At 41.9% G+C, this 25,246-nt stretch overlaps 2 protein-coding genes across 2 annotated transcripts in view; both read left to right on the top strand.

Moving 5' to 3' along the window:
* Window positions 1-25,246, top strand: part of LOC311327418 (heat shock factor 2-binding protein-like) — a gene marked incomplete at both ends in the record, with an annotated part of 468,623 nt that overhangs the window by 309,850 nt on the left and 133,527 nt on the right. The window lies entirely within an intron of this gene.
* Window positions 14,389-18,731, top strand: LOC311327407 (membrane-spanning 4-domains subfamily A member 4A-like; the record flags this gene model as incomplete). Its single annotated transcript, XM_084460444.1, has 7 exons — window positions 14,389-14,646; window positions 14,749-14,859; window positions 16,166-16,222; window positions 16,583-16,750; window positions 18,055-18,168; window positions 18,298-18,378; window positions 18,693-18,731. Exons 1-7 carry the CDS (start codon window positions 14,485-14,487, stop codon window positions 18,729-18,731), a joined length of 732 nt encoding a protein of 243 aa, XP_084316570.1. The 5' UTR covers window positions 14,389-14,484.

Here is a 25,246-nt window from a genome sequence, read left to right as displayed (position 1 = left end):
AATGCTTTTTTATTCAAGGACAGTCAGCCAGGGCTGGAATTATCTCTGCAGGGTTCGATATCCTCACCTTGATGTTGAGAAACTCATCAACTTTTTTATTTGGCTCTTGAGGTCCCGGGAGTCAAAACTGAACTTGGAAAGAGTGCTTTTAGTTCTGGTGCTCCTAGAGCATGGACTAGTTTAGTTCTGGTGCTCCTAGAGCATGGACTAGTTTAGTTCTGCTGCTCCTAGAGCATGGACTAGTTTAGTTCTGGTGCTCCTAGAGCATGGACTAGTTTAGTTCTGGTGCTCCTAGAGCATGGACTAGTTTAGTTCTGCTGCTCCTAGAGCATGGACTAGTTTAGTTCTGCTGCTCCTAGAGCATGGACTAGTTTAGTTCTGGTGCTCCTAGAGCATGGACTAGTTTAGTTCTGGTGCTTCTAGCGCATGGACTAGTTTAGTTCTGATGTTCCTAGCGCATGGACTAGTTTAGTTCTGGTGCTCCTAGAGCATGGACTAGTGACGTTCGGCTCCCCTCCCTCTGTGCTGACCCCAGTTCTGGGGCTCTTTAGGTCCTATGAGGTTAGATAACAGTTTTCTAGTGTCATACAAACTGTGAGTCCCTATCAATATCTTTGCTATCATGTAGCCTGTAGATCAAAATCACCTTGTACATGGCTACAAGGTTCTCTGTGTGCTTTATCCAGGCTGTCTCCGTCGTCCCCTGCAGCCCAGCTTCTAAGATGTAGGTCCTACATGAATCAATATCCAAAGTAAACAGACCACTGGATTGCTTCTGAACAACAATGCATACGTTAGTTAACTTACTCCAAGCCTTTCAGCGTGGCGTTTCTCTTCCCCGTAAACAGGGAAGAGTTGGCCGTCCTCCAGAGGGAGGACCGGCTGATGTTGAATGGGGGAGAGAGAAGGCAGAGATGAAGGCTGAGTGGAGGGAGGAAAGGGGGTTGTTTAAGGAGAGGGAGGACCGGCTGATGTTGCTTCTAGAAGCCTCAGTCAAAAAAACCTGTTTTACCTTGTTACATTATTGTTTTTATTTTTTATTAAATGTATTTTCTTGAATTAAATTGGTGTTTGTGTGTCATTCCTTGTAATGTATTCCCAGTCAAAGAACAAATGTCACTATACCTAAAACCAGTCATTAGAGTAAAAGAACATTCCTATTGGACATTGTAGTTTGCAATTAGGCATAAAAGACGGAACACACATGTTGGTTCACAATGCTTCATTGGAATTATTCAGAGACGGTTATGAAAGCATCACTGTTTAATGTGTCTGACTAACGACTACTTGATAAGGGAGTTACATGTCCAAAGCGCTCTGCGTGTTGTGTTAAGACCTTCCAAGTTACTGTACATGACATGTAGACATATCAAGACAATGTGTCTGATGTGTAGATATTACACTTTGTTTAAATGTAAATACATCAAGAAGTAACCTTTACATGTATAATGGAAGAAAAACAACCATAAACATTTCTTGGATATTTTTATTACACAATGGTCTTCAAATATACTTTTGACTTGTTTATATTTGGTCAGATCATTAGCTTTCCTTGCAAAAGGTAGACAGGAGATGCGATGAGAACGCTGATCTGTTGTCTCCCCCCAAAAAACTTAGAGAACTGATTACTATGTACAGTGTTACACATACATTTAACACTAGAATAGCTGAGGGTGGGTCAAGGTGACCCATGCAACTACATTAAAAAATAATTCTCTGCAACCGTTCAAGTTACAGCGCCCTGCTTTCATGACTTTTCCTAGATATGTGCGTTTTACGTGTCAGTGTTTTTGAAACTTCGAAATCCCACCAGGAAAAGGTAGTTTGGTCATTTTTTTAGTGTATTCTGGCTAAAAGCCGGTCAGCCATCTTTTTTTACCTGACCTGAAGGCTGCAATGCTACTTTCTCCCAGCAGATGTCGCCTAGGTTCATCAATATGTTTTTTTTTTAATAGGAATCAAGGTTGAATGAATAATCCATCCTTACATATGGATATAAGAATGTGCACAGCAATAATATTTTTCTGGTAGACTATATGTGATTTCAACAATGAATGCAAAAGGTTACACTCACACAATGGCTCATTTAGATAAAACTATGTTTAATCTCAAAACGTATGCTATCAGCTCAACACAGGTCAAATGTTTTCAAACGAATAGCACTCAATAGTCTATGATGCAAATGTTGAATTTTGAAATGCTGTGAATGTCTTGAAAACACAGCCTTATGTTTATGGATGTGAATGCTTATGAAGGCTATTGAATGAATGCAAAATTACTAGGGGTGCAGGCTATTCAACCCTCTAGACCATTTGCATTGGTTCAGGGAATAATATGTTACAATGTTGCACTTGGCACTTGGATCGTTTTTGTTCAACTGGCAATCTGGACAAAACAAATATATAATATAACTGGGAGTATAATATAATTATAATTATATAGGAGCATTGGTGTGAGTAAAAAGAACTGTGCTTTATCCCTCTGGAGTCTGCGCCCGCGGTGGCGTCGTACGTTTTTATAGATTTTTCCGCCATATCAACACGCACAGAAATCATATACATAATTTTACACCGTTGTTTTGTGTATAAGACGTCTGTTTCGTGTCTTGAGATTTACAGCGTTTATGATTGGTTCCTGAAGGCCTACGCCGCCTTCTCTGAATCTCCATTGGTTGGCGCTTTCCCCATGGATTCAGCTGTCTATCAGTCTCAGACATAATAAACCAATGACCATCCACATTATTCACCACTTTCTATCAAGAGAGCCCCCCATTGGATAAAACTGGGCCATGTGGTTTGCAAACAACTAGGGAGGATGTTTTGAATCCGGCTGGGCTAACGTTACTGAATGAACTTAGGCTACCGGAGAAGATAAAATGAGCAAACAAACACAAAAACAGGAGATGTGCTGAGGTTTGAGAGGCTGTCTTTGAGTCCAGCTCATCAGAAGAGGAGCTTGGGGGATTTGGAGACGTGACAACAATTTGGATCTCGTCGATGATGTAAGTTTTGGCTAGCTTCGCCAACGTTAGCCCATTCTTACCCGTAATGTTGACGTTACTGTAATGTTGCCGACTGCTTATGTTAGCTAGCACTGTTTATGTTAGCACTGTATGTTAGCTAGCTCTGTGTGTTTATGTTTTATGCTTAGCCACTGTTTATGCACACAAAATGATCAATCCTACTGTAAGTTACCTCATGAACTTATCAAGAATAAATATCCGCTCATTATATTTGTGCGTAAAGGGAGTAACTTAGGGTGGTTTCACACATAAGCTGTGTTCGGAATCGCTCCCTCGTTCAGCCCAAAATGGCTGACGCCCTATATAGTTCAATATAGTGAATAGGGAGCGATTCCGAACACAGTTTGTGCGCACCAACCGAGCTTTGGGCCCGAGAGCGCTCTGTATGGGCCTGTGTGAACACAACAATCGCAGACAAGTGCGCAGTAAAACTCTCCTGAAGAGGTGTTTTCGGAGCGGTCACAACCGATTTCTAGGAAGCTCCAGTTGTGTGAAACCGCCCGTTCTCGGACAGACGCAACATGTTTGACCTAAAAAAGACCCGTAGTCAGATGCGCTGTGCATTGTGGGGCGCACTGTTTGTTTACTCTCCAGTGGAGTGCGAGCTAGCTAGCAAGCTAGCGCAAAGGTGATGAGGGACTGAATAACTGAAATATTATAACTGAAATAAGAGGACAATATACATGAATAAGCACTAGTGCTATGAGCAACAGGCGTTGTAACATCTCCATGTTTACTTCATCTCCAACGTTAGCAGCATACCTAGGCTAGTGCTTAGGCTAGTGCTAAAATTACTCTGTCGCCATGAGTGTTATACGTTCTGCTTTTTGTGGTAATTGTAACGTTCTGTTGGCAACTTTGAAACATTTCAGTTGTGACCGTTTCTTGAACTTTTGTGAGGCGTTGTGGAGGGCCTTTGTTCGTTGGCCACCATTAGGCTGCCTGACGCAAATTCATCTCGGCTAACGTTAGCTAGCTAGTTTTGGCAATGTAATCGTTGTCTGATTGGCTATAAGCCAATCTTTAATGATTTTGAGAGAGAACAGAATAGCTAACTGTCCCAAATGCTCTGGCAACGTCTGTGAAAGTTCCCATGTTCATTTGGTCAATGAGTAGGCTGTGCTAGGTAGGCAGTTGGCACTACTAGCTAGCTAAGCTATTATTGCTAAAATTAGCCATCTTATTAGATTCTGCAAAACTTCAGATGTCTATCACAGGCTGGACAGTCATATCAATGTCTCTTCTGTGTGCAGTATTTCTGTCTCTTTCACTTGGTTAATTGTCCTGTCTCTCCCTCCAGCCCAGGTGGCCTATGGGCTCTGGCACATCCAAACTGGAAGGTGCCAGAAACTGGGAAAAAACTTGAGGTGATGATGCAGGCGAAGGGCGAGAGGAGACATGAGGACCAGTACAGAGAACAGGTATGGAGACCAGAGTAGAACCAGGATGTTACTGTTATACTAGCACAGAACAGTGAAGATTAGCACAGACCAGTATATTCATGGGTTTCAAATGTAGTCCTAGACCTGCCATATTGGGGACCAACACAGGTGTTTCAATTTATCTTATGCAGTAGAACTAATTCATTAATTTGAAACACCTGTGTTGGTCCGGCAGGTCTAGGACTTCATTTGAAACCCATGAATACGTGCAGACCAGGTACTCTATAGCCGGGCACTTGGTCTAGACTTTATCTTAATATTATTTTAAATATTATTTTAGACCACCTACTTTATCTTAATATTATTTTTAATCTTATTTTAGACCACCTACCTTGGGGCCCGAACATGGGACTCCACGCCACATCGTCCACAAACCACAGCATGCGATGCCAGTTCTTATGGTTGGTGTTTGTTTTTTCTGACCTGTTCACATTTTTTTAATTATATATACTTATCAAAGACCAATTCTTTCAGCCATTTACAAAGTCAAATTTATTTTGAATTCTGTGCTTTAGATCGGCCATGACGTCTTGGGGCTACACACAACCCCCCAGGTTATTCTGCTTTTGTTGTACAGCCATCAGACTACTGTACACCTGAGTTGTGTGCACAGTTGTGTACAGTTACAGTACCAGTCAAAAGATTGGACACCTTTGCATTCAACTGGATGAGAAGGTGTCCAAACTATTGATTGTTACTGTACATGCCATCTGTCTAGAGTATTTATATAGCCTACCATATGTCTAGTGTCCATCTCCATAATGTTATATGCTGTTCATAGTGTACTATATGTATGCTGATATATGTTATGTACTGTATGTTCGTTATGCTGCTTTTGAACATTTTCTTTACTGTACCTGTCTCCTCTTACGAGTATTGCATTAATCTGTGTTATATTGATGTGCTACTTTAAATAAAATTTAAAAAAAGTTCACACATCTGTTCTCATTTATTGCATGCATTATTAGCAATATTACATGCATTAGCATAGCAACGTATAGAGCGCATTAGCATGCAGTGTGTGGGGAGGGTGGTGCAGTATGAGCAGCAAGCCACCAACGCACTGACGGAGGACGTAGGGCCGCCGAGTTGGTCATCAGCGGGCGGCTGGCTGCCCACTGATGATCTGCTAGCTGGGCAGAGTCCCCCTGGCGCACAGTGTAATGGCTTGCTAACCTGCCTTAGCTCAGAGACCAGATTGTCCTTCTCCACCTCATACCATGCTGGGATCAGACGGCTTCTCTCTAGAGAAGGGTTTGTAAAGCCGCTAAAGCCTCCCTACAGAAAATTGCTGTGAGAATGAAGCAGAACTACTATAGTAGTGAAATATAGCGAGTAAGATTTCTTGGTAGGGCTGTAGGCTAACCAAGCCATACCTTGTAGCCCTCCCCCACTGGTTTACATTGACATGCAAATAGGCCTAGCTGTCTGTTTGCTGGTAGCGAATGTCAAAGGACAGGGAGCTACCTTTTATTTCAGCCAACTCTCCTAAGTGATGAGATGATATTTACTTTGTGGCATCTGATGTGGTATTTTATTTGAACATGTATTTTTTTATAGGCCTATCAGCGTATCACTTATCACCCAATTGAATTGGTTTCGGTGTAGGTAGGCTACCCTCGTGATCCATGAAGGAACGGTGCGTGAGATTGAGAATAATCTTAAATCACAACGGGGTTGACTGGCTGTTCAGCCACACATTAGGCTAGGCTAGGCTAAGCCTATGAGTTAAAAAAAAAAACAACAACAACATTGCACTGGAAACTGGCACTGTCTCGTTTTTCCACACACAAAATTACATCGAGAGCAACAATCATGGGCGGTCGCCACTACTGAGTTAGACAATACGATTCTGCTAATTTCACATTTGTCAGGCACACTCGTCCACTAACGTTAGTTCATTTTGAAACCCAACGTTTTGCACAGTCGGCAGGCTCACACTCACTACAACCCCCACCATTCACAGAATTCTCAATGAGCCTACATTGACATGCAAATAGCCTAGGATGGTAGGTGACACGTTTGCAGCAGTTTTGCAAATAGGTTAGGCTGCTAGCTGCCAGTTTTAGACTGCTAGCTGACAGTTTTAGACTGCTAGCTGACAGTTATAGACTGCTAGCTGACAGTTTTGCAGTGGCTGGGTGCAAGATCGCTCGTCGTCACTGTAAATGAGGGCAACCTCAGTGCCTCTCGAGCATAAATAAAGGTTTGAAAGATCTATAAATCCCCAAGCCGGCCAAGTCCAATGCATCTTGATCACAACTTTCACATCTATTCTTGGCTGTGATATTTATTGTACCGAGTAAATGTTAACATTGTATATTGTCTTGACCCATTGAGGAAGCTAAATGTGAATATAGGCTAAGCAATACCTGAATTTTAATGTGCAACATGAACAAACTCTAGCCTACTAGAATAGTCGATATTTTCCCATTGCACTTGCAGACCCTTATTCTAAGCCACAAGAGCCACTTATTCAAAAATAAAGTGTTAACTGAATCAGATTATTGTTGGAGTCAATTTATTTTTCAGTAGCCTTTATATTGCATAGAAAACTGTGCTCATGTGTCACGCTGTGTTTGTAGCCCTCTGCAAATACCAACCCCACCCATACAGCAGTAGGATGAGGGTGGTGCAATCATGGCCACTATCCAGCTTCATACACCCAACGGTAGGCTAGCTAAGCTAGCTAGCAAACAAGCAGTTGCAAAGTCGAGCAATACAGGTTGTAAAATGATGCGGGGGCATATCTCTCGCTAGCTATGCATGCCGTATTATATTATTTTAAGAGTTTGCCCCAAAACACAAAAACGTTAATTTGAAGTTAAAAGCTAACAAAAGCTGGGGCTGTCTCTAAACTGGGGCCGTCTCATTCATGACGGCGACAGGCACTAACCTGGCAGACTGCATCGAATAGTTATCAAACAAGCTTGGGAACTAACGTTAGCTGGCATAATCCAATAATTCCCCCAAAAGAACCCCTCCACTGCACAAGCGTTTTACCAAACCTAGCTAATAAGCACAAGCTACTGAGTGCAACGTTAGCCCTGCTAACGGAGAGAACGGATTTTGAGGAGATTGTTGCAGCTGGTGCTAAATGAGGCAAAGGAACATGTCAAATAGAATACAACAAACATGCGGAAAATGTATTCAATCACTTCTTCTTACGGCTTTCCAGCAGTGTCGATGCAACTATTACTGCCCTCCACAGAATGTTGCTACATACTTCACGTCCGGATGTAAACAAGCCGGATTGCCAGATTGGTGCTCCAGCCCCAACGAGTGCTCCAAATCCCCCCAATGCGATAAAAACCCGCCCAAATATTATATATGTATTTAGTATAATATATATCTATATATCATAATACATGTTAAGAAAAATGCCTTTCAGCTCAAATTCCGAAAATAATAACTAATGTGGTAAAACTGCAACACAAGCCTACCCCAGCGGCTAAGCTATCCGACCGGGCCTGAGTAAACATGGAATTCATCCATAAATCCATCTATAAATTGCTCAATAGGTGAATAGTCCTACATCATACTGCGCCAATGTGTTCCTATTTTTCAAGTGTTATCAGTGATATGCTCTCTATTTGATAATAGGGCTTGGGAAAACGTAGTCCCAGACACGACCATCTTATTTCTAGACAGGTGTATCTATTTGTAGCCCAAGCCGATACAGCCGCATTTGGTGTCACAAACACACACACGAGCGCCATCTAGCGGCCATTGTGTGTCAATAACAGCCTCCCATTCTAAAGACTGCGGGGGCATTTGACCCACCCCCCAGCTAAGCTGGTAAGTTTCAAATGCTTGGCGCTGCTAGTGTTAAATGCATTTCAGTTGTTAGTGTAGCCTAGCCTACTCTTTGAACTCGTAGCTAACGAGCTAGGTAGCTAGGCTAACGTTACATTAGGCCTATACAGAACCTTGCACAAAGGCAATTTATTTATGTCGTCTTTAATTAGCCTACTGTATAGCCTATACAAGTAAGTCCGCAGACTAACTCATTGTGTGCTTAATTGCTGTAATATTACCTGCTGATGCCATCGTTTTGATTGCTGCTGACACACGTGTGTTAATGTGGCACTCAGTTAACCCATGGAGCTATGGGGAGTTAAATCTGACTTTTTTTCTCGGGAAATTCAGACTTTTTTTCTCAGAAATTCTGACTTTTTTTCTCAGAAATTCTGACTTTAATCTCAGAAATTCTGACTTTAATCTAAGAAGTTATTTCTGACCTTTTTCTCAGAAATTCTGAATTTAAAGTCAGAAGCTTAAAAAAAAAAAAACTGCTGTTGGCCCTCATACTCTCCTGTACCAAAGTTATCTCGGTGAGTCAAACGTCTTATAATATGTCGTAAATAAGGTCCAGGTTGTCAAAAACGAGCATTGTCCTTTAACACTAGTCTGAGGTGGAACAGGTGCAACTGAATCGAGTCAAATGCAGCCCGCAGACCTTCAAATACCAGGACAGCAGTACATTCACATAACACACAACATGTGCACAATAGGGAACTTTGCTGGAATTCTAATCTCTGCTTCGGCTTTTTGTGGGTCCCTGAAAATCGTGGCTAACTTCCTGACACGTGCACGCTAAGTGCGCACGCTTGCTGCTTCCACATCACTCAGCTTCATTGGACCAACTCATTTTTCAAGCTGCAATGATCAATTTTCACCCCTGGTCCTGCCTGCCAGATACAAACAAGCATGCTAGTGTGGGAGGCATTTGGAAAACGGCTGCCAACAAACGTCAACAATGATTACTTGGATGAAAAGGGTGAGAGGATAATCTGAATTGTTTATATGATTGAATAGACCACATATTTTCAGCCCAGACCAAATCTGTAAATTTTGAAAATACCAATTTGGCTTGTTAATCCTCTTTTTTTTAGCATATTTAAGTTAAGCACTTTTCAGATTTGAGAGACAGATGGTGATCAAGATGGTGTCAGTGAACTACAATACCTCTAGAGGTCAGTAATGCTCCACTCAGCGTCTCCTCACTGGATCTGTTGTACATGTATGTTGTTGAAGCTGTGTGAAGTGGCCATATCATCTTCTTCAACACCTTCCTCTCCAGGCCTGGTTTCCACACGTCACCCACTACAGACAGGCAGGCTGCATGTGTACGGTCATGCTACATACAGTCCAAAACACTGCAAAGCATCATGGGGAATCTGCTTCCCACATCGTCATGTAATCCCACACCTGATGTGTAGCTCCGCCCGGCGTCTCCTGTCACGCCTCTTCCCAGCATGCACCACTGATTGGAGCGTGGCTCTGACAGCGCCCGTGGATGACTTGCTATGATTGACAGGTTGAGAGCGGCGTGGGCGGGGTCCTGATACCTGTGATCTCCAGGATCTGATACGCTGCTGGAAGCGGCGCTGCTGTTGACTCCTAGACCCGTTGGCAGGAAACGGATCTGAATGAGATATATAAGAGCCATGAATGGATTTATGGGGAATTATAATGAAGTGAGAATTGATTATTGTATGCTTGTTTATTATGGTTATTTGTTATTCTTAATATTGCAGTGATTGATAGAATTAATAGGGTCAACTGGGGCGGTGTTGTCAATCCACTCAGCTCTATCTGATTATATACTTCTGTTCACCTGCTGCTTGGGAGGAAAGAGGGAAGGAAGTCGCCGTACTTTTTGTTGACCGCAAGTTTATAAGGTTTCTGATCGCTGTGATTGCTTTGATATGATTTCTGCACGTCATATTGAGTTTATTATTTTTTGCTTAGCAATAAAACTTTAAAACGCATATTTTTGATCTCGGCGAATCTTCTTGTTCAGCGCGTCAACTAGTTAGCCACAGACCTATCTCAGCCGCTCAGCTACTTTTTACTTTGTCTCCAGTAGTCGCTACAAGATATATAGGTATAAGTAATCTTGTGGAGGCGTGTTATAGAATTTACATCTGGCCTCAAGACCTTTCTATTCCAAACACCTTAAACCTTTGTTCTCTCTCTCCTTTTGTAATTCACCACCTCCCTCAACCGTTTACATAGACAGGGTAGCCTCCAGGAGGTCCACACACCTAGAAATGTCTACTCCAGAATGACCATCCTTTGTCCTTTTGTCTCCAAGAAATTGCCGCCTTTTCTCATGTCACATGTCTGTATTCTTGGCCACGCTTGCCATTTCACATGACGTACAATGGGTTAGCCAATCCCATCCTGGAAGCGCCGTACCTGTGTTTTGCTTGAATATAAGTCAGCACAAGATCAGGAGGCTTCACTTCTTTGGATAAACCACTCTTGTTGCGTTGTCCAGGAAGTCCTTGCGCTCGTATGTTTTCTCAATAAACCAGACTTAACCTTTTGAGCGAATCTTGGTAAATCCTTTTTGACTAGATCAGTTAAAATCCATTACAGGCGTCACTAAATGGATTGTCAAAATCAGAGCCGTTATTGCTAACACCAATCTGTTTCTTTCAGATCTGCAAAGGATTGAACAGTTCAGATTATGAATTAAAGAGGGAAATTACAGGAGAGCGTCAGCAATTACTGAATTACAATATTGACATTGATTAGAAGACCTCACCACAGCTAGGAAGTGGATTCACTTGCCACACATGCAAAGAATAGATCTGACAATCCCCCCACGGACATCCATTTTGAATAATGCGGTAAGTGGAGTCTATTTAAACCCTATCTGCTTGACCTCTTGGTGCTCTGCGGCTTGGCGCGGACGTGCCGGGATTAACCGTCTCCTCTGAGGTAAGCTGACTCGTAACAAATGGAGAGATAGTATTTAAACGCCCATAACGGTGCATTAGTATTGAAATGAGGTGCCACTTTGTCAGCGGTCTCACTCTGGGTCAGTAAGACACATCAAAAACATGCCTGAGGGACAAACCCCCCCGCGTATCCCCACCTACACACACTCACACTGTCACACACACACACACACAGCACTGTTAACCACCTCACTCACGGGCAGAGAGGAGGAGGTGCATGCTGATGAGCCACTACTGAAATGCACCAGTCGATCTGATCTGTTTTCGGAGAGCAGGAGAGAGATACCGTTGGGGGGGGGGGGAAGTGAAGGACCCCTGTGGCTCCCTGGGAAGGAAAACAGGATACAGCAGGAACTCTTCAGTGGCTAAATCAGAGATGTCCTCTTCAAGATCTGCATGGCTTACTTTACTTACTAAGGCCTTTAAATTCCCTGAGGAATCATCGATTAAACCCTTCCATCCTCTTTAGATCTGCATAAGCAGCGTACAGTGTTAAAGGACATTTAATAATGGCCCATCAATTCACAACCACACTACATATTCATGCAGAACATACATAATAGGCTACTGTCATAAAAGTGCTTTATTCAGACCATGCGTTCAGCCCACGGAAAATCAATAAAACGACAGCAAATAAACAATTAATTTCGCCCTGTTGGTCCTCTGTGTTAGATGATGTCTTATTTTTATGTCAACGTCTTCCTCCTACATTCTCCCTCCCTCACGTTGACTGTTTTTAAGTGTGTAGAAGTTTAAAGATCGAAAATGTATTTTGAAATCAATTTCAGTCATATCCTGAGTTGTTTTCTACACTTTACATCATGACCTGAAAAATGTGTGACCTTGATAAAGTGTACTGCCTTCTCCCAGACTTTGATTGCTTGGTAGTTGCACAGTTGTTTAGAAATGACTTTTACCCAAGAAAACTTTAATGTAATCTGAAGGGTAAGAACTCTTCAGAGATTTTGCCTTGACTCTAGATGCTGTATTGTTTCTATCCATACTGCATGTAATAAAGACAGTGCTTTGCCTAAAGCCACAAAGAGTGAAGAACGAGTTTTCTCCCACTAGTGTTATTGGACGGTTTTAATAACTACTGTAACTTTTATTATATAACTTACATTTTATCTGATGTGTTTTATATAGGTTTCACTACGATCCCTTTACAGCATACCCTTTTGTGTTGGTGGATAAGAAAGGATTTTTTTCCCGAATGCTGCAGTTTGGAAAACTTGGCTTTGCAGGCCTTTAAAAGTGAAAAATTAAAAAAAATGAAAGATTATTCCATATCTCCTTTACGCACGCACGTAGGCTATACGTAGCCTACTCACACACACAAACACAAAGCCCACGAAAATATTGCTTTTCCATTCGTTTCTGTTGTAATTTTATTCGCTCTGGTTTAATTTGATTTGTTTTTGTTTTATTTAAATTTTATTATTTATTTCATTTTATTATTAACAATTTTCGATTAGTGAAGACCGTGAAGACCTTGTCGATAGTCTGTCCATTAGTCGACACATTTGCACATCCCTACTGTAAATAAACTGTAAAAGTGTAGATCAACTTAAACTATCTAAATGACTGACAGACACTTCATTTTGGAAATCAAGGAAGCCTAAGGGTTTCTCAGAAATTAGGCAAGGTTTTCCACAGAGATAAAGTTGGTTTCACGTTCGACATTCGTCACATTCATATTTGGAATTTTAGGGACCGTGGAGAAAGTACAATCATAATCAGGAAAAAAATCAATAACTGCCAATATTGGACAAAGACACCACAAACCACTTGCAAATTATTCTACTAATCAATATCTATCTGTGACAGCTTTTGGATTCATTAAATTATTGATTACCAATTTATTAAAAATCAATAAATCAATTAAACCAATATTTAATGTGGTTAGGATCAATAACTGCCACTTCAGAATTATTCTACTAATCAAGATTTATCTATGACACCTTTTGGTTTTCTGAAAATATTGATTACCAATTTATTAATCAATCAGACAGATATTTGGTCAAGTTTTTAATCAATAACTTTGCCAATTCTGGGCACAGACACCTCAAACCACTTCTGAATCATTCTACTAAGCAATCTCTATCTATAACATTTGGTTTTCTGAAAATGTTGATTACCAATTTATTAAAAATTAATTAATTTATTAAACCAATATTTAATATGATAAGGATCAATAACTTTGCCAATTTTGGGCACAGATACCCCAAACCCCTTGATCAAAAACTTTGATTTAATAAAACCAAGAGCTGTCATAGATAGATATTGATTAGTAGAATAAGTCAGAAAGGGTTTGAGGTGTGTGTGCCCAAAATTATATATAGTTATTGATTCTAATCATATTAAATATTGGTTTAATTGATTTTTAATGAATTGGTAATCAATAATTTCATAAATCCAAGAGCTGTCATAGATAGATATTAATTAGTAGAATAATTCAGAAGTGGTTTGAGGTCTCTGTGCCCAGAATTGGCAGTTATTGATCATAATCATATTAAATATTGGTTTAATTGATTTATTGATTTTTAATAAATTGGTAATCAATATTTTCAGAAAACCAAAAGGTGTCATAGATAGATATTGATTAGTAGAATACTTCAGAAAGGGTTTGAGGTGTCTGTGCCCAAAACTGGCAAAGTTATTTATCCCAGCCACATGAAATATTGGTTTCATTGATTTATTGATTTTCAATTAATTGGTTATCAATATTTTCAGAAAACCAAAAGGTGTCATGAATAGATATTGATTAGTAGAATAATTCAGAAGTGGTTTGAGGTGTCTCTGCCCAAAATTGGCAGAGTAATTGATCCTAACCACATTAAATATTGGTTTAATTGATTTATTGATTTTTAATAAATTGGTAATCAATAATTTCATACATCCAAAAGCTGTCCCAGATCGATATTGATTAGTAGAATAATTTGCGAATGGTTTGTGGTGTCTTTGTCCAATTTTAGTAATTGATTTTTTTCCTGATTATGATTGTACTTTCTCTACGGTCCCTAAAATTTCGAATATGAATGTCTGACGAATGTCGAACGTGAAACCAACTTTACCTCGGTAATGTTTCCTCATGGTGGGCGTTTCTAAATTGCAGAAGTGACTCATGCACATTTTCTGGAACTACCCAGTCCAACAGGCTGGTTGGGGAAAAACGCATCCCAAATGTGAAAACCCTGCCCACAACTAGAGCACAGATCACTCAGTTTATATAGGCTACTATACATAGGCTGCAACCATTTATCAGAAGATGACCGTTACAGCAAGAAACACCAACCAGCTACAGGTAATAGTCACACATGTTCATCATGGTGGGAATGGGACTGGAACGGAGGCTTCTTCCACGGTCACGATGGGACAGACGGACTCAAAGCTCGAAAAATTCCGGAAGGGGCATCCAAAAGCACTAGGGGTAACAAATAATTAATTCATTAATTATGATAAGTACTTCACTGGTGACTACTACTATTATGAATATTGCAAAATGTCCTTATATTTCGTTTTCATTCTCCAGACTGTACAGATCATGATTGGGGTAGTAATGCTCTTAATCGGAATTGTGATAGCTGTGAATGGAGATAGTTTTGCTGTTTTGTCTGGAACTTCATTTTGGGCATCAATGATTGTAAGTAGCCTACCCACCCTTCTTTTCCAAGCATATTTTCACCGTAATCTGAAGGGACATTTTAAGGCACATTTCTCACTTCAGAAATGATAGCTTGCTGCACTGTACACAAAAGTGGATACGTCACAAATGCAAAATACACAAGAAACTCATCATCAGTGTTCTATTGCTAGCGAAAATAAGTCACTGTAAATTAACTGTAAAAACGCAGATCAACTTAAACTATCTAAATGACTGACAGCCACGGCATTTTGGAAATCAAGGAAGCCTGATCCAGATGGCCCTTGTGGCTTAGTTCCGGCCCATATATGGCCCAGAATCATTACACATCCGCTTGCTATCTAGGAAGGGTTTCTCAGAAATTAGGCAACGTTTCCTCTCATGGTGGGCGTTTCTAAACTACTCATCCCTGTTCAACAGGCTTTATATTTTATGTTTCATATTTTTTAATAGAATAATGCAATCAACAAATAGTCCTAGCAAAAAAAGAAGACAACACAAAGTGGTCTAGTCAGGACCACACAGTGAGTGGTTATCATAAAGACAATGACAAATAAGCACTTTTTTTTTTCTCTTACAGTATATCATTTTAACTAATTAACAAACACATTAAACAGGTTTTGTTCTTGGTATTAGAACCCACTCAATATACAGTAATAAACAACAGTTTTAGGACTAAATGATCCTAACCCCCCCCCTTTGTCAGAGAGGCTGATACAGTTGAAGCAAAACGTTTCAATGTATGTCTGTCCTTTTTATTGTTTTTAATGTAGCTAAATGTTTTATTTCATGCACTTTGAGTTTTATGAAAAGTTCTTTATAAGGAAAATGCATTAGTAGTAGTAGTTGTTATTGTTATTATCATGAGTATTCTGTTACTATTATTATTATTACCATGTACCCTCTGCAGTGGCGTATTTAGGCATGGGCAACATAGGCATCTCGGGGGGGGGGGGGGGGGGGGGGCGGCAAGAGGAGCAGAAAAAAACTCTGCGAATCTCCGCAAAGTAAACCCCCCCCCCCGTCACCAAATCGCACGTCAATCAGAATTGCCTGCGCCGTAGCGGGGGGGTTCGTCCAAGGTGGCATATCAGCTAGAAACGCTACTGACCCTCTGTGAAAAAGGGGATGTTGAAATAGAATGTTGTGTTCATCTGTTATTCCCCCTTACTGTAACTCTTTTCTGGTAGATTGCTCAACAGTCAGATAAATATTAGGAATCCTCATTTTCTGTCCGTAAAAACTATTTAATTCATTAGGCCTGCTTTACATGTGTCCTAATAACTGTTTACTCTATTTCCCATAGTACATTGCCACTGGCTCTCTCGCTATTGCATCTGACAACAAACTAAACACATGTCTGGTCAGTATCAAGCTGTCTTTAAACACACACACATGCACACACATGTAAAGGCACTCCCTTGGCACACACAGTAAAGGAATATTGCCAAAGCCTTAATTGATGGTAACAGGCCATGCTTCATAGTCGGCTGTAGTAGTGCTGGTCAGTTGATACCAACTCCATTTATGTTGTATATTTCCTTGGCACAAAGATTCTATTTTCCCACGTTTTAAGATTAGTATAGCACCCACATAGCCTATCAAAAACACTTGCACACTAACACTGCATAGTGGCAAAGGGGACAAAAGAGCATTATGTTCTACTGTACTGCTGTATACACAATCAATAACCAATCCCATCTCTCTCTATTCCCTCCCTCAGGTGAATGCTACACTGGGTATGAGTGTTATTGCCTGCATTGCTGCTGGCATAGGCATCATTTTCTACTCTGCTGACACAGCTGGAGTACTGTTACATATGAGTTGCTATCGATACGGTGGTTATTCATCACAATATGATGATTGTGTTCGCTATCAACAACCATATAAGGTTAGACCACATATCTATATCTATTCAATATATATTCAATATCAATTTATTCAGTAGAATGTTTCAGGCAGCACTTGTGTCACTGCAACTGATCGCATGGGGGAAATGATCAAATACACTCAAGGTTTTGATGCTCCAAAATAATTTATATTACCGTTTGACAGAGTTAGCACTTCATGCGTAGAAGCCAGTAGTGTATAACTTTAGCAGGTGAAACAAAATGTTGAAGCAAAATGCTTTCTGTTTAGACATGCTGAATGATTAGGTAGGTTCAAGCATGAAAATCGATTAGGGTTAGCGCTTGTGATAGAAACGAGTAAAACTGGAAATTAAAAGTCACATTGGGAAAAGGTTGTAATATTTAAATTGCAACATTCGCTGCCAAGGCAAGTATGTTAGCTATACTCACCCACTTGCCCCAACCTACCATTTTCTGTTTTCTGTTCCGACACTAAACATATACAGTAGCACTCAGTACATATCTATTCTACGTCGGTAGGCTCCACCCCTTAAGGGTTCCGCTCCTATCGGTATAATCCCCCGCCGTAGGTGGTACCAGCTGAAAATGTATTCATGGACTCGCTTCAGCCAAAGTCCAATCAGAATGGAGCAGTATAGCTATATAAGCTATATTCAGCTGCAACTGATTTCTGCACTCAACACCATCATCTTCAAGACAATAGGCTTATATCATGCAGCTGCCATTGGTCAAGTCTCAGATGGGAGAATGTGGAATTGCCAGTTGTCTCCAATGTTAAAAGATCACTATAACAATACCACTTGGAGAGCCGAAATAATTAAAATATCTAGAATACACTATCGGAATTACAAACTCATCATGACCAGACTGATTGTTTTTCATTGCCATTGTTTTCAGAACTGTAGCTTCTTGACTCTCAGCCGTCTAACTGACACCAGCCTGAGGAAAGAGCTGATTTACTCACCTTGATGAATCTACAGTACTTCACTTCCCAAAAGTGTGTTCATGCACTGAGGGCTCTCTCTGACCTATGACCCCGATTCTCCAATGGCAGTTAGGCCGAGTGACACAGTAGCCAAGGCTACATGACTCACCACATGCCCATCACACTTATCAAGGCAAAACCACAACCTATGGCCTGTACAGTAGGTACTTTATTGATAGGTATGAGTACCTTCTATCTTCCGTTCTGCAACTCATTATACTGTATAGGACTCATAGCCTACTTTATAATTATTGGTTGTTTTCCCTATGCAATCAGCCTGGTCAACATATCCAACAGCTTAACTAAAGATTGTTCACCCATCTCTGTCCTTGTGAACAGGTCAGATCCACAGGAATTGCAGGTGTCATGTTGGTTCTCACAATACTGGAGTTCATCGTCTCCATCTGCATGTCATCGTTTGCCTGCAAGGCTACCTGCAATACAGGGCCTCAAGTAAGACTTGTTCAGTTGTTAGAGAAAAGTGTTTACAGTTAGTGACCGACAATTAAATGTGCTTCGACTGTAGGTCTATAATACTGGAGCCCACTGTGTTTTGACCAAAAGAAAATGTCTGTCTTTTAGCCAGTGTATTTCATTGGGAGTGACATACTTCAGAGCAGCACTGTAGCTGAAGGCCCCGCTACCCCTCTGATGGACCATCAAGTACTGTGAAACAACTTGAGGTACTTACTTAGGACAAGTGTCTATTCCATGAACTCTGTATGCTGAAACCAGTACAATAAACCTGTGTTTTCGCCGCTCCAAATCCCATGTTGGACATTCTTCATTTGCAAGAAGACCAGACTAGATGTGGTATCAGCTGAGTGATGCTGCAACCTTATTGAACTTTAAAAACACAACGCAGACTAACAGACAAAGAAACATCAAAAAGAAAAACGCCAAAAGCCAACACCATGTTGTAGTACATCTCTTACTCAGTAATACGTGTTCTCTGATCTTGGTTTCTCACAACGCAGGTTCATCAGAAAGATCAGCCCCCTGGATACTTCGTCTGAGAAGCTGCCTTGCTGACTGATCCACTTCTCATGTTTATACCATGTATTCTGTCCGTCATTTTATATTTCCCTGCATCCAACAGCAAGTTCAACAGCTACAGTGGCAATAAGCACACTGATGTGCTCCAAATAATTCTGCTGTCTAAGGTAAATCACGTCCTAGATGCGTCTTTGCTAGCCTGGTTTCACCAGACCCAATTAGTGTGAAGGGGCTGGAAATTCTCTGTTGATTTTTAATTTCCAAGGGAGGCTATCAACAGTCGCAGTAAAAAATGCCTTTGGATGCCATTGGAGAAATATGGGTTAGTCATTGTATCAAGTGGGGAAAGTCAAATCATAGCATAGGTTTAGCATTTCTGTTTCTCTATCTTTGTATGTTTGAAAAACAAGTACTGTATAATAATGACAAAATGACAACTCTTAGCAAGCACTTAATGCCAAACAGTTTATAGTAAAGCATGTATGGTGTATCCTCAGTGTGTAATTCATTGGTTCTAATTCAATAATAATATGCCAGTCTAACATCTACAGCTGAGAGGGCCACCTTCAAACAGGAGAACAGGAGTGTGTGATGCTATCATCAGGTGCTGTACCTCCTACTGAAGGTGTTGAAAGAGTGAAGGAGCAGCATGCATGATCTGAGAGCTTTAATGTCCTGTCTAGGAAAAACACTTCCCAGATGTCATGGGATTCTGAACAATGTGTATTAAGCACTGCTAACATAGCTACTCAACAGGCCTAATAACTCCTCCTACCCATGGCGATATTCCCAATACTGCACAGTCTCTGGCATAGTTGTTATTTTTGGTAAACTGATACCTCTGGCTGATTGTCTTCACACTGTCCACACATGTTCCCGTCTACATGTCTGTCCTTAAAACGCAATAAATCAATATACAAATATAAAGAATTTCAGAGTGTCTCCCCAGATACTCAGTTTCTGTATGCACAATTGAGATCCTGACTAGTATCATCGCTGCCTGGTATGGGAGTAGCACCATGCTAGACCGGAAGGCATTGCAGAGAGTGGTACGGTCAGCAGAATTGGCTGTGTTGAGGCCGGTGTGGCAGGCCGGTTGTTTTCTTTGGGTTTTATGAGTGTATTGGTTTCCAGGGGCCTCATTTATCAAAGAGCGTGTAAATCCAGGTGTAAAAGAGGGCGTACGACGAAAACGCGGAAAATGCGAAATGTAGCGTACGACGAGAATATTTACACGCTTTTCGGATCTATCAAAAATGTCGTACGCCATTTCCTCCGACGGTGGCGGAGGAGAGAGCGTACGCGCACGCGCCCCGTGTTCCGCCCTCTCCACGCCCAAATTCAACCATATATGGTCAAAACTATGACAGCGCACAACGTGGATACCCCGGAAGGAACCGACATAATATAGCGTGGAGCATTAGGACAGACAAAGACGTTTATGGAAAAACGCGGAAAGAAGAGAAACTTTTCGGAGACGGAGGTGCATGTGCTTGTTGGTGAGGTCCACGCGAGGAAAGAAAATCATCTTCGGAAGGTAAGCTATTTGTACGAGCCTACATTTGTCTGATTGCTCCTACAGTACGTTTCGTGCATCCTGTATGTGGCGTAGGCTACACGGACATGCTGTATTATGTGGCTGTGAGGAAAGCAAACATTCCACACATTCTGTGGTAGGCTATGATTGATTCAGGACCAAAAACAGGGAACGATAACACAGATGACCACTTCATAATGTTAGACCACATAAAACATTTTCCCCTCTGGGTAATTAAGACTCTCATCTAAATCACCCGGTAAATCACACTTAAGCATTTATTTGGCTGCCAACAGAAAAACATATCAATTGAATATGGCTACACAATAAAATGTTTAATGCATAATCAAGTTAACAGACAAACTCAAAGAAAATGACTGAAATTGTTTCTCCAGACTCTGACGTGGGGTGGGACTCAGAGGAGGGGGAGTCTGCAGTGGTCCTTGACCTGACGGTCGTGCCCCCGCCGGTTGCAGCCTCTACATCCAGTGCCACGACCTCCAGTGCCTCCACCTCCAGCGCACCGGCCTCCACCTCCAGTGCCATCTCCAGCGCCTCCGTCTCCACCGCCCACGCCTCCACCTCCGGCTGCCAGCGTCCCTGCCTCAAGGGTCCCTGAGGGCTGGGCTTCCTATCAGACGCTGTGCTGGAGGCTCATGACCCTAGAGGCCCAGAGGGAAATGGCAGAAGGGATTGGGGCAGTTGTGGGGCAGTTGTTCAGCAGTTGGTGGAGGTCACCACACTACACCACCAGAGCCAACAGGACATCCTCACTGCACTTCATTCCCTCACACATGCTGTCACGGACCTCACACTGTCACTCACTACCACACTCACGGACCTCACACAGTCACTCACTACCACACTCAAGGACCTCACACAGTCACTCACTACCACACTTACGGACCTCACACATTCACTCACAAACACACTCACACACCTCACACAGTCACCCACCAACAGACAATAAAATGGTAGAAATGTGAACCTTACTTGTTTGTGTCTTCATAGCTGGCGCATGACCTCAGTGTGGGCCCTTTGGCCCCGCTGGTAAACCTCATGACGGGGAGGGGGCTGAGGGCTTGGGTCCTCATTTTGTGGTGGGGTCTTGACTGGTTCTCATTCTTATCAGCTTTGAATATACATCTTGGCAAACATAACAGAATGATGTACAAGGAGGGGACAGATACCTAGTGAAAGTACTATTGGTTGCTAGTAAAAAGACAATAATGAGGGCTTGGTATAAGGTGGAACCCTCAACCAAGGAGCAGTGGTGGGTGTTGTGGAGGAGATTTATGAGATTTATTTATGCATTGAGGATGCAGGAAGGAAAGTTTGAAGGGAGATGGGAAAAATGGGTGGATTATAGAAGGAAGTGTGATGATACCACTAATATTAAAATTGTCATATTTGAGTAAGAAAAAAAAGCTGCATGGATGGAAGTACCCATAAGCTGTTATTGTAAGTTTTTATGTTTTATTGTATTGTCGTTGTATGGATGGAAAATGCTAATAAAGATTAAAGTAAATAAGACAAAGAATATGTATCTTGGCTATGCACACACCAACAAGCCAGCCGTCACGCGCAGCGCCTGCCTCCAGTCTAGCCCCTACCCTGCTGTGCGCCAGGATGAATGAGTCATGCGTGGAGCCAGGCCACCGTGCCACTACACTTGTGATGAGCATGTCACATATGATTTGGGTATTTATAGTGTGCACATTTTTGCGATTCACATAGACGTATTCATTCACTGATGGTGCCCTTATGTGGGTGCAGTCGCCATCGCCGTCACCTCTTTGGAGTTCTATCTCGGCCAGTAGGCCGAGTAGCGCCGGATTCATTTAGGCTCGCATTACGCACAGGAGGACTGTCATTTATATGTGACCGCCGCTGGTAATTTGGTCCTCAACTAGGCATTTTCATTTTTCAGTTTTTTTACAGATTATGAAAGTGCAGATTGTAAGCTTTCAAATGAGGTCTCATACATTGAAATCTGAACATATTTGAAGAAGATATGCTTATTTGAATGCTAGTACTGCCAAATCAACTTAGCTGAGAAATCTCCCTCCAAAGTTCTCCAACATTTTCACACCTCTGACTGCCAGGTAATGGGCGTGAACAATGGCCTGGTAACCCCTCCCCCAGCCACTCCCCCACTGGACGATCTGTCATTATCTGTCAGAGTGGCTGTCAACTTGGGGTATTAACTGAGAGTGGCTGCCAAGTGAGGTGCTCTCTCACTCACACTCTGAGTCAGTATTAATCTTGTGTTGTGAATGCAGTTAAGAACAATATAAGATGAAGTTCAAATTTAACGTTCTTTATTGTCACATACATGATATAAAGTACAAGCATAAGTAGTTAAGTGTACAAAAAAAGGCAACTGTCTAAGGGGCGAATTCACTAAAGGATTGCGCAGCTTTTCCTGACGCAAAGCCTGTGCAAATAAGTCAAAAATTATGTTTGCTATTCACAAAGCCCTCGCAAAGGGTGAAATACGGTGTTAACTGCGTTGCGTTCGTCATTGCGTTGCTCTGCGCCGGTGTTATTAGCTCATATTTAAATTAGGTAATATGGGCGGAGAATGTTCCCCTTTCTATGCAAATTAACATTATTGCAAAACCCGCCCAATTCACAAACATCGGCGCAAATTGCCTCACGCAGTTAAAGTGAAATTAATACCGTTTTCAGAAACGTGGTGGTATTTAAGCGCAAGGGGTGTGTCGCGGCCAGCCTGTCCGCTGATCATGGCAGCAGTGATTGTTGCGAGGCGAAGGCATCGCAATGCCAGGCATGTTGTTCGTGAGAGAATATTTAGAAGAAGGTCACTTTTTGATTTAACACTAGAACCACCGCGGTAACTGTTTGGACACCAGAGCGCGCAGCTCTTCAGCCAACTGGAGGATGAAGTGGCGTCTGGGGAGGCTCAGTTGACTATGCGTCTCTCCACCCGTCCCCAGCGAGTCCAAGCTCCCCCAATGAATATAATAGCCTACATAGCACGAAACTGTGCGTATAATAGTCTATACGCGAAACTGCGCATTCCCTATAGCTGTTCATTGAACGTCTGGGGGCCGATATAGGTATAAATAAATAAATAAAAACATAGCCTACACAATATTTGTTTTATTTGAATGGTCTTGAAAATATTTTGCTTTTGTATCATAGGTGACGGCAGGTATCATCTTCAGCCATGGATGATGACTCCCGTGCGTAATCCTTCCAACGTTGGAGAGGCGGCGTACAACTGGGCTCACATCAGGACGCGCGGTGTGATTGAGTGCACATTTGGAATCCTGAAAAGTCGTTTAGATGCCTAGATCGTACCGGTGGGGCAATGTTATACACTCCCCCAAAAGTATGCCAGATCATCGTGCTGCAACTTGCATAACATAAAATGACAATTTTTCCTTTGTTCGTCTTTTTAAATCATTCCACCTCCGTTTGCAGTCTTCCGCGTTTACACACACAAATGGCACTGACTGATTGGGAAATTAAACACCAAATATGATTTTTTGCTGCAGTCGTGATATTTTTTGCCGAAAGCTGTGAGACATGTTTTTGAACCTCGTCCGTGAGGCCTTCAAGTTCGCTGTCTGAAAATCGTATCTTTCTTTTTCTGTCTGCCATCGTCCAATGATATGCATACGAGTTGTATGCGCTGTATGCGCAGTATTTATGGACATTTCCTATATCAGCAGCAAATTGCACTCAGCCGCAAACACCGAATGGGCGTGTTTGCGCTGGGATATTATTAGCGCAATGTCTTTAGTGAATAGGTTTTTAAAACGGAGCACATAGCGGGCGCAACTGACGCGCAATATTATGGTGCAATTAGCGGGCGCAATTTGCTTTAGTGAATTCGCCCCTAAGTGTTAAAGTGTACAGTCAGTTGTCTGTTTTATAGACAAGGTGCATAGTGTTCATTGTGATCAAGTGTACAACAAAGTAATAACAGTCCCCAGCTCAATACTCAAGGTAATAACAACAGTACTCAGTATACAATATTCTTACAATGCAGTCTGTGCAAGTGTGGGCAAGTCTGTGCAAGAGAACAAGCAACGCTTCAGTATACAAACAGGAAAACAGGAAAGGCTGTGGCCTTTCTCCTGCAGTGCTGTCCGTCCTGATGATCTGCAGTGAATCTTCAAGCGCACAGTCTTGTTCTGAGCTGCTGTGGAGTTTGGCGGGGGACATGTGACGTCTCGTCCCTCATCAGAACAGAACTCTCTGATCTTGTCAAAGAGATACGTCTGTCTGGCCATGTCCAGTCCGGGTGGGGCTTGCACAAGAAACCTTCTCTGGGGGGCAGGACATCAGGCTTGCGCAGCAGCTGAAACTCGACTGCCGGTGCATCACGGTGTTCTCTGGCCACAACCATGCCAGGTCTCTCAGCATCAAAACTGCAATAGAATAGAAGGAAGAAAGTACATTAAACTATTGCCCACAGTACTGGCACTCCATATAGATAAAATAGTACCAGAATGTGTTGATTAAATAGACTAGCTAATGCATGATAGGATGAACGTATTCTCACCTGTTGTGCAAAATCAAAGCTGTAGTGCATAGTGATCTTCTTGCTGGCTGGTATGGAGGGGCCAAGGGAGAGCTGCAAATCCTCACCTTTTTGCTCATCCTGTAACCAAAACAAAAAACAAAGGTGTCAGACTACCATAGCTCTCATGCTCTCTCATTCTGTTTCTCTCTATAATATAGCTACCTAGCTCGATATTAGCTGCCACGCTGGCTAGTTTAGGAACAAAGGGCTAGCTCAGCTAACTAGCATGTTAGCTAACGTTAGCTAGCTAGCCTTTGTTGGTTTGTTATGCTAGCTAGACTTAGTCACTTGTTTAGAAAGGAGCTACTGCTAAACGACTAACGTTAATGTAATGTCAACAGCACAGATAGTATAAAGATCGGCTTACCCCAAAGCAAAGCAGAATGCTTGGCGGTGGTGTGAATCTGGTACGTCGTTCGCTTGGTAGCAGCTTGCTTTGC

This window comes from Borostomias antarcticus (genome assembly GCF_949987555.1).
Source record: "Borostomias antarcticus genome assembly, chromosome: 32".
Taxonomy (NCBI): Eukaryota; Metazoa; Chordata; class Actinopteri; order Stomiiformes; family Stomiidae; genus Borostomias; species Borostomias antarcticus.
Note: the sequence above shows the minus strand (reverse complement) of the source record. Positions and strands in the feature narration are given on the sequence as shown.